The 10,865-nt window shown below is 34.8% G+C and overlaps 1 protein-coding gene across 1 annotated transcript; it reads left to right on the forward strand.

The window, feature by feature from the left end:
• Nucleotides 1-2,106: 2,106 nt before the first annotated feature.
• On the forward strand, nucleotides 2,107-2,577 carry LOC111395255 (uncharacterized mitochondrial protein AtMg00810-like). The gene has a single exon (XM_023021240.1). The coding sequence runs from the start codon at nucleotides 2,107-2,109 to the stop codon at nucleotides 2,575-2,577; it is 471 nt and encodes a 156-aa protein (XP_022877008.1).
• Nucleotides 2,578-10,865: the final 8,288 nt, after the last annotated feature.

Genomic DNA, 10,865 nt, shown 5'->3' on the forward strand with positions numbered 1-10,865 from the left:
GCATGTTCAAAAAGTTTGTAAAAACTTGAAAGAGAAACAATTACAGCAACAAGCTCAGGTTGCTGAAAATCAGCAACAATAGCAGCATGAGGAGTATTTATTCACAGCTACAAATTAGTGTTGGAACTTGGTTGCTAGATAGTGGATGCACACACCATATGATTTCAAATTCAAGCATCTTTGTTGAACTAAACAACATATATTGGCAATGGAGAATATGTGAAAGTGGAAGGAATTGGTGTGATTGCTGTGCAAACTCCAACAGCTGCTAAACACATTTCTGATGCACTTTTTATGCCTGATATAGACCAAAATTTAGTTAGTATAGGCCAATTGATTGAGAAAAATTATACCCTGATATTCAACTATAGTGGCTGCACTATATTGGATGCAAATGACAATGAGTTGATGACAATTGAGATGAAACAAAGAAGCTTTCCTTTAGAGTGGAAAAATATGACCACTCATGCATTCTCTAGTACTGTTGTAGAGTGTACACTTTGGCACAAATGATTTGGTCATGCAAATTTCACTTCACTCAAGCATTTGCATAAACTAGAACTAGTTGAAAAATCTGCTAGACATATGTGATGATGCCTATGTGTGTGATGTTTGTCAATGAGGAAAGCAAACAAGACTGCCATTTCCTAAAAACCAGTCAAGAAGAGCTTCAAATAAATTGGAATTAATCCATTCAGATGTGTGTGGTCCAATGAGAAAACCTACTCTAAATGGCAACAAATATTTTGTTTTCTTTATTGATGACTTGACAAGGATATGTTCGGTTTACTTTCTAAAAATGAAATCTGAAGTAGAAGCTATATTTCAAAAGTTTAAAAGTCTTCGAAAATGAAAGTGACTGGAAAATCAAGGCCATCAGAACTGACGATGGGACTGAATATAGATGTGATCAGCTTGAAAAAATTTTGTGATGCTGTTGGGATCAAATCATCAGTTGACAATTCCCTATTCTCCCTAGCAAAATGGAGTGTGTGAGAGGAAGAACATGATAGTTATAGAAATGGTTAGGTGTTTGATGATTGAGAAGAATGTTCCAAAAGTTTTTTGGGCTGAAGCTGTGAATACAGCAATATACCTTCTCAACAAGTTACTTACAAAAGCCTTGGATAAAATAACTCATTTTGAAGCCTGGTATGGAGTTAAGCCAGATTTTTCACTTGAAAGTATTTGGCAGCATATGTTACACTCACATTCCTAAGGCAAAAGGAGAGAAGCTAAGTCAAAAGGTAGAAATTGATGTTTTGGCTGGATATTGTGGCAATGCTAAGGAATATAAAGTCTATGATACACAAACCAAAAAGATGATGTGTAGCAGGGATATTAAAGTTGATGAGGAGTCTTCATGGAATTGGGAATCAAGTACCTTGAATAAGTTGCAAATTCAAATGTTGGTTCCACAAGAAAATGGTACATTTATCAATGAGGATAAACCAAAATCTGATAGTGATTTTGACTCTGAAAATGTTGTGTTGAAGTCAAGGTCACTTGCTGATGCGTATTCCAGATGCAATTCAGCTGTATTGGAGCCTTCAAACTTCAATGGAGCAGTAAATTCACAAGGTTGGTTGGCTACAATGAAGAAGGAGCTAAGTATGATTGAAAAGAATGAAACCTGGGTGTTGGTTGATAGACCAAAGGATAAGAATGTGATTGGAGTTATATGCGTGTACAAAACCAAACTGAATTTTGATGGTTCAATCAAAAAACTCAAAGCCAGTAGGTTGTAAAAGGTTATGCTCAGCAATATGGTATTGATTTCACAGATACATTTGCTCCAGTGGCCGGTATGAAACAATCATATTATTGTTTGCTATAACTGCTCAATGAGGTTGGAAATTACATCAATTGGATGTTAAATCGGCCTTCCTAAATAGACACTTAAATGAAAAAAATTTCATTGAACAACCAGAAGGTTTCTTTGTGGCTGGAGAAGAAGACAAAGTCTATTTGTTGAAGAAGGCTTTGTATGGTTTGAAGCAGGCTCCAAGAGCTTGTTACAACATGATTGATGATCACTTGGGCAGCCTTGGTTTCATCAAAAGTGTTAATGAACAAACACTTTATATAAAGCAAGTGGAGGAATAAATGATCATCATCTCCTTGTATGTTGATGACCTTTTTATAATTGACAGCAATCAGGCATTAATTGGAAGTGTGAAAGAAGAATTGAAAAAGGCATTTGACATAACTGATTTTGGGAAAATGCAATATTTTCTAGGAAAAGAGATAAATCAATCACAAGAAGGAATTTTGGTATACCAAAGGAGGTATGCTAAGGAAGTCTTGAAAAAAATCAATATGGAGAATTGCAAACCAGTAAGTATTTCCTTGGTACAAAACTCAAAACTGATAAAGGAAGATGGTGGTAATAAATCTGATGAAAAGATCTATAGAAGTTTGGTGGGATGCTTGTTGTATCTAACAATCACAAGACTAGATATTACATTTGCTGCAAATATTCTGTCCAGATTCAGACAAGAGCCAAGTAAATTACACTTTCAAGCTGCAAAAAGAATTCTTAGATACATAAGAGTGAATGAGGAGCTGGGAATCTAGTTTAGGAAGTCAGAAACTCTAGTTTTAACTGGTTTTATTGATAGTGATTAGGCTGGATCTCTTGAAGACATGAAAAGCACCTCTGGTTATGTGTTTTATTTTGGCTCAAGTGTTGTGTATTGGAACTCAATGAAGCAGAAAATGATGGCTCAATCAAACATAGGTAGAGTATATTGCTCCATCAGAAGCCACTAATCAAGAAATTTGGTTGAGAAAAGTTTGGAGGATCTTAAGCACAACCAAGCTGATGCAACTGTTATCTATTGTGATAACCACTTTGCTGTGGCAATGGTAAAGATTGATGTTTCATGGAAGAACAAAACACATCAAGATCAACTACCATTCAATCAGGGAAGCTCAAGAAGATAGGAAGTGAAGCTTGTGCATTGCAATTCTGAGGATTGATATGCTGCTATTATAACAAAATATTTGTCTAAAGGAAGGTTTGAAACATTAAGGAAATGCCTTGGTGTTTCCAGCAAAAGTGTCAAGGAGGAGTATTGATATTGGATTGACACTTTTTTTGTCAAATGTCTTGTATTTTTGTTGTACCTAATTCAAGTTTAAGTTATGGTGTTTGTGTGATTGAAAAGTCTAGCATAGTATGGTCATGTATTAGGTAAGGAATGTTGTCACAGGTAAGGTTGTAGTAGGTGGAAACTTGTTGACTAAAGTATGCTAGAATCCCTTTATAATTTATATAAGATGCCAGCCGTGTATGGTTTTAAAAATAATAGCAAGTTAAGTTTTTCTTTCTCTTTGTACTTATATATCTATCAAAATGCAATGAATGATAGTTGCTTTAGGTACTTTATAGGGGATGATCATAACATGTGGGAAAATTATGGACTGAAACTCAACAAATTAGGATTAGAAAATCAGATCAAGGTATATAATCTGCATCAGATTGTTTCTGATCAATTTAGGAAGAGATTATAAGCAGCTGATGAAAATAGGAGGCAACTGACATATTGTTTTGACTTGTGAGTTGGACTTGAGAGGTGAGAAATTTCTTCTCTTCGTTGTTGTATCAAGCTTATTTGTTGGTTTTCTGCATTCTCAACATCGATACTAGCTAGACGCTTGCCAATCATCCCAGTAGACTCATCAGCAACAAGGATACCCTTTCCAGGGGTAGCAATGTATGCAGCATTCGCAATAAGTTCATTTGCAGAGAAAAAAATTGATCATATTACATTAGCTAAGTATTTGGACAGAACACCAATAAAATACATGAACTGAAGGTAAAGGCACAAATAAAAATATGCAAGCAAATTTCAAAATCGTCTAGAGATCATATTACCGTGACTCCATACTCCTAACCTATACCAATTTATTGTGTTTAAATATCAAATAAATTTCCATCGTTACAAGTAATGATTAATTAAGGCCACAATAGATCTAGTCCTGAGATGCAAGAGTTTTAGTAAAGGCATCTCTCTGGAGTTGGTTTGATTGAAAGGCCTGAAAGAAAATGTTGTTTTGGGGGTATAATACCCCTTGGTACTAGATTTAAAGGATACCCCCCTCCTCCCCCCTCTCCCTCCTTCAAAACCAGACAATTACAGACTTCGTGGAAAAAAAATTATTCGAGAGGGAAATGATAGATATTCTTCATCATCACAGAAAAGTATTTGATTCTTGTCTTTTAAAGAATTTTCATGATACATAATAACAATCATTAATAAGACCAGCTGTTGTCTCAGAAATGATGAATAAAACCCAAAAAAAAAGGCGAAATCACTGATAGAAGGATCTAAGTCAAACATTATTATTATTTTTTTTTAAAAAATATTCCCTGAAGTTCATATTCCTGTAACACATACCATTTAAACAGTGGATTAACCAAAAAAACATTTCAATGAAAATTATTATAGACACAACATGTAAATTGAATTGAGTATTATTGGAAAGGCACCTCCAATGGTGCACCAAATTGGTACTCCACAATGGTAGACTAAAACAGCACACCAATTTTATGTAATGAACGGTGTTGCTCCAATTTGAAGTTTTTCATTATTCCCTTCACCTAATATTACAACAAATTTTAATTCCTATTATATCCTTTTATTATGCAATGATTTAACTTTAGTTAAAATTTATTTTCATCAAGTAATAAATAATAAATATTGAATACATTAAAACAAAATTACTTGTTAAAACTCAAAAGATACAAAGTTGATTATTAGAAATTTTGAAAAATTTAGCACTAGAACAACAAAAGTATCTAAGAAATAAGTAAAATACAACACTAATTGTGATTTTTATTAAATGAAAATTTTATTGTGCTTTAAATGTAATATATATATATATATATATATATTTAAGTAATAAATAATAAATATTGAATACATTAAAACAAAATTACTTGTTAAAACTCAAAAGATACAAAGTTGATTATTAGAAATTTTGAAAAATTTAGCACTAGAACAACAAAAGTATCTAAGAAATAAGTAAAATACAACACTAATTGTGATTTTTATTAAATGAAAATTTTATTGTGCTTTAAATGTAATATATATATATATATATATATATGTATTAAGCAATGCTTTTTTTTTTTATTAACAAATGCAATATTTTAGTTCATTAAATACAATTTTAAATTAAATTTTTTGGTAATAATATATTTTGTAATTATATAAGTTTTGAAGTAAATTAGTTGTTGACTAATAAATAATATGGAAATAAAGGAAATGCTATTCATTTGATGTAATTTTGGTATAACTAGGGACGGCTATTCGGCTCGTCGGCCCTGCGAGCCTTAAAAAAAAGGCCCACTTTTAATAGGTAGGCAGCTAGATTGCCTTAAAAGGTAGCTTATTAATAAAAAAAAAAAAAAAGGAAAAAAAAAAAAAGAAAGTAGTGTTTTTATATTTTTAAAAAAAAAAATGAATGGTTGAAATAAGAAGGAAAAATTTTCGATTTACATGTAATATTATTTTATGGAAGATTGTGTAGTTAAAAATAGGAGAGATAAAAATGGAATATAATTTAACGGGGGCCAAACAAGAGCTTAATTTATTTCATAAATTTTAATTATGAATTATATTATTATTAAAGTTATTAAATTAAAAATTATATTTAATGTACTAAATATTTCATTTATTAATAAATTTAACGAAAATTAAATTGAATACCATAATTAAAAAAATCACACTAAATGCACAAAAAAATTTAATACCTCCGTCACACAAAGATGAGCTTTGTTTCCCTTTTTATTTGTCCCAAATTACATGCCACTTTCCTTCTTGAGAGTATAATCAATATCTTAAGTTTCAAATATACCCTATTTAATGTGCCTTATTATCAACAAATATGAACCATCATTATTTAATGTAGGGATACTATAGACAAAAAAAAATTAAATTAAAGAAAATGGATTGGGTTGATTTAAATCACTAGTCCCGATGAAGATCCACCTTTGGTTGATGAAGACATCTGGATTCCAATTGAAGATCTTGTTGAACCACCCCTTGTTGAAAACGTGGAGAGTCTTGTTGAGGATCTACCTACACCACCCCTTGTTGAAGAGCATGTGATGCCTCCTATTGCACAACCAAATGTGGAGCCTCCTACTCCACAACTAAACCTGAAGCCTCCTGTTCAACAATCAGATCGGAGTGATGTACCACCTATTGATGGAGATTATGACATGGAAGAGGGACCACTGGAGGAGTTCAGTGATCCAGAATACGAGCAAGAGGAAGATGTAGCTGCAGATTATAGTGATGAAGATGTATTCTTCAAGTTGACTGAACCACTTGACATTGGTGATGAAAATCTGATGGTTGAAAATCAGGGTAATGCTGGTGGTGAAGATGGTAATGAAACAGACTACGATGACTCACATGATCTAAGAAGCATTACAAGTGAATTTGAAGAAGGTGGTTCCTCCTTAAGAGCTAGGGATGACATTGGTTTAACCTTGACACTAGCATGCAAAATCCAAAGTTGCAGATAGATAATGATGTTTCTACCTCACTGTGTCTTATGTTTTCTGGCAAGATCCAATGACATGCAAGATCAACTCTACACAGGCATGAAGTTTGACAACATAAAGATACTAAGGGATGTAGTGGTACACTATTTCGTGAAAAATTCAAAGAAACTCCGATATGTGAAGAACGAAGGAAGCAGACTCAGAGTTAGGTGTGAGAATAACTGTCCATGGGAGTTATATGCCTACCAATAGCCGAATAAGAGTTTCAAGATTAACACATTTAAGGGTGAACATGTACAATGGTTTGGCAAAATAAGAGAGTTCATGCTGGGTACTTGGCGAAAAAATACACATGTAAGTTCAGATCAGATCCGAAATTGTCCATAAACAGTTTCATTGAGACAGTGAAGGAAGAATGCATGTATGAGATATCGACATATCAATTTTATAGGACAAGCAAAATGTTTAGAAGTCATTCATGGTCTTGTAGCAAAGCAGTACAAGATACCGTGGGACTATGGGAAGGAGCTCAAAAAAATAAATCTTGGTACTACAATTTAGATTGAAGGCCCATGGGGTACATTCAAAAGATGTTACATAAGCTTGGGAGCTTGCAAAGAAGGTTTCAGGATTGGGTGTTTCTTAAAGAGCGAGCAAGGTGGCCAATTGTTAGCTGCAGTTGGTATCGATGGAGAGAACTGCATGTTTCCTGTTGCATGGGCTGTAGTGGATGCAGAAAACAAAAGAAATTGGGAGTGGTTCATAGAACTTTTGCTAGTTGACATTGGGATGTGCAATTGCAGGGCTTGGACCTTCATTTCTAATAAACAGAAGGGCTTGGTACACTCAATTAACCTCTTCTGTGAAGGTACTGAGTATAGGTGCTGTGCAAGACACTTGTATAGCAACTTCACTTTGGCGCATAAGGGGCTCACTCTGAAGGCTCTATTCTGGGTTGTAGCTAGGGCCACAACTGTGCCAGAGTGGAGGAATGCAATGAATGAGACGAAAATAGTGAATGAAGATGCCTTCAAGTGGTTCAACGAGAAATCAACCTTACAGTGGACTCACATTTCAGGAGCACTCAAGGTGTGATATCCGACTTAATAACTTATGTGAGGCATTCATCTCCTCCATATTTGCTGTAAGAGAAAAGCCTATTATCTCATTGTTGGAGAAGATTAGGCACCGGCTGATGATGAGGATGACTATGAAGAGGGAAGCAACATGCTTTTGGTCCTAGAATTATAATAATAATTGAGAAAGCCAAGTCAGATGCAAGATACTAGAAGGCGGATTATGTTGGTAGTGAGAAGTTTGAGGTCTACAATAGAGATGGTATGAGATGGAGTATGGACTTGGCAAGACGCGAATGTGTATGTAGAAAATGGCAACTTACTTGAATTCCATGTACTCATGCAATCTTCGATATGCTTTCTAGGAGCATTGGCACATACGAGTATGTTGATGCATGCTATACTAAAGAAGCTTATCTCAGGACCTATAGCCCAATCATCCAACCAATGTCCAATCCTAAGTTATGGCCAGAACTTGGTAGACACCCTTTTGATCCACCCAAAAAAAAATAATAATAAATAAACAGGTCGGTAAACCAAAGAAGCTGAGAAAAGGTCCCAAGTTGAGACACCTGCAGGAACGAAAATGGTAAGAATGGGCATGAAGATGACTTGCAAGAGATGTGGAGGAGTAGGCCATAATAAAAGAACATGCACAACCTCTTTGCCTGTAGATGCAAGTTCACAACTAGGGTCACAAGCAGATACTTAACCACAATCATAGCCAACACCATCACAAGGCAAGAGAAAAACTTCTACATCTAAAGAAACACAGACGCAGGCAAAGAAGAGGAAGGAAAATGGGGAAAAACATAGCTGTAGTGATGAGCTGTAATCTTTTGACTTCTATTTTGATATATTACTGATGTAACAATGTAGTACAGTGTTTATCTTAAGTGAATTTGGACTGATTGATTTTGTAGTACGATGCTCTTTTGAGGATGTACATTGGGCTTTGAAGTAAAATGCATGTTCACCATTTCAGTCATTACTTCCACTTTCGATTTTTTATTTTCCATGATTAGTACATACTTTGTATACAAAACTGGGAAAAGGTTAAGGATAACCGTTACATCTTATTCAAAGATTTGGGACTTGTGGTGTAGCATGGGCAAAAGGTTTTGGACTTTCAGTGCGACGTATTAAAACGTTTGGGATCATCTCTAATAATTCATAAAAAGGTTTAGGACCATCGCCGCACCATCTTCATAATAGTTTGCAACCAGAATTTTCCTTTTACATTGAATCATTCGCTTTTAGCAAAGAAGATGAAATCTGACAAAATAATCAAAGCACCACTTAATGACAACATGTTCTGTTATTCCTAGAAAATAAGTTACAAATCCACATACTACACGATTTGTAACACGGAGACCCACATAACAACGCATAAACCCAACATCTTAGCTCAAACATAACTCAAATCTAGCTACAGACCCATTTCAGAAAAACTCCACATACAAATCCAATTAGCCAAGTCTTCCATACACTATGGCTTTTAGAACGGAGGGTGTTTATTTCAGCTTCCATATCCCTCCTAACCCGTAAAAATCTATGGATCAGCTCCATGGATCTTGCACATATTAGCGGGTCACACCAGTAGAAAAAATGACATCCACCCGTATCCTGACATCGTGGGTAGTAGATAAACCTTCTTCCCGGGTTCAAGTTTGTCCATGACGTCTTTATCTCCGTGGGAAACCCACATCTACAGACATTCATTTCCATCTTATATATATATAGAATAAGAATTGGAGGGAATATGTATAGGGATATGAACAGTTAAAGAGTGAAAAATGTAAGGATGGAATTGCCCCTCGTTAAAATGGCCAAACTTCCTTTTTTTTTAATTTTCCAGGTCAACTAACGGTCTTCTGGACGATTTCTATCCATATGGACATCGGGTACATATTTACGAAAGGTTAGGGACTTCCGCTGGCTCAAAATGAAGGTTAGGGTAATGTCTGCAAAAATTGAAAAGGTTTGGGACCTTTGCTGCAATTTTTCCTAAAGTAAATCTCATGTTTCGATCTAATAACGGAATATCATACTTTATCGTTGCCATGTAGAATAATCAACATTCGCTCTAATATACTTAATATGAACAAATAAATATTAGAATCGCTCTAATACCACTTGCTACGAATTTGACCAGAAGATTATGATAATAATGAAATAAACAAAAACAAAAATGAACACCAAGATTTACGTAGAAATTCAAAATTAAAAAAAAAAAAAAAAACCACGAATAGAGGAGGAGAAATCTACTATAATCAATAACTATTATGTTTACAACAAGATCTCAATGCTCTCAACTAAAATCTAAAGTTCTCAAGATATTATATGAATGTTATGGGACTAATACAAGTTATGGTTTATATATATAAAATCCTAGAAATCAAGTTGAAGATAAATAAGAGTTCAAAACGCATTAAAACGCGAAAACAGGCTGAGCCAGATAACCCCGTCACTCAAGCGATAGAAGGGCGACAGCCACGCGGCCCACACCGCTCGATCGCCAAGCGGGCGAAATGTCTTTGTTCAAAACATATTGCTACTGCTCAAGCGGCCAGCTAGCATCAGGCTACCGAAAATGCCGCTACTTCTCTTCTCGGTCTATAATTTCGCTCTCTACAAGACCCCTTCAACTAGGATTCTAATATCCACTACAATTTGGGTCAAATGAGAACAAAAAGAAAATGATAAAAATAATACAACTGATCTCGATCCGTGCATGAATTTATTGACTGAAAAGAGGTTTAAAACCTGGTGAAGATAAATGAACAAACGGATAATGAGTAACCACCATTAATTTAAAAGGTCTTTCAGGGGGAAGGGGTGGCGTTATTACCATTAAATCAAAGAATTGTTGCCAGTAATCAGGGAGCGGGATTTTGGTATTGAATATTATGGTCTTGGAACCTAATGGGTTGGATAAATGATGATTTTCTGCTGAATCTGAAGTGGCTGAGCCACCATGACCCAAATCAATGCCGTCACCTCCGCCTATAGAAAAATCGCGGCTGCTGTTTTTGCTGCTACTGCTGCTGATTTGCTGGTGGTTTAACGAACAATTTTGAAGAGATTTGTTGATGGCTTTGATTGTAGACATGTTTGGAGCTGCCATATTATCACCCTTCAACTCAGATTAAAATAACTCCAAATTAAACAAGAAATGGGAGGAAATAGAGCTCAAAAGGTTTGGTTTATATTTATAAATAGCGAATTGAAATGAAGTCAAACGAGGAGTTTTTTTCATAAATGAAGAA

The sequence above is a fragment of the Olea europaea genome, chromosome 6, assembly GCF_002742605.1.
Source record: "Olea europaea var. sylvestris chromosome 6, O_europaea_v1, whole genome shotgun sequence".
In the NCBI taxonomy this organism is placed as follows: Eukaryota; Viridiplantae; Streptophyta; class Magnoliopsida; order Lamiales; family Oleaceae; genus Olea; species Olea europaea.

Bases quoted from the DNA above. Each gene is read 5' to 3' on its own strand.
- LOC111395255 (XM_023021240.1), top strand. From the start codon at position 2,107: ATGATCATCATCTCCTTGTATGTTGATGACCTTTTTATAATTGACAGC.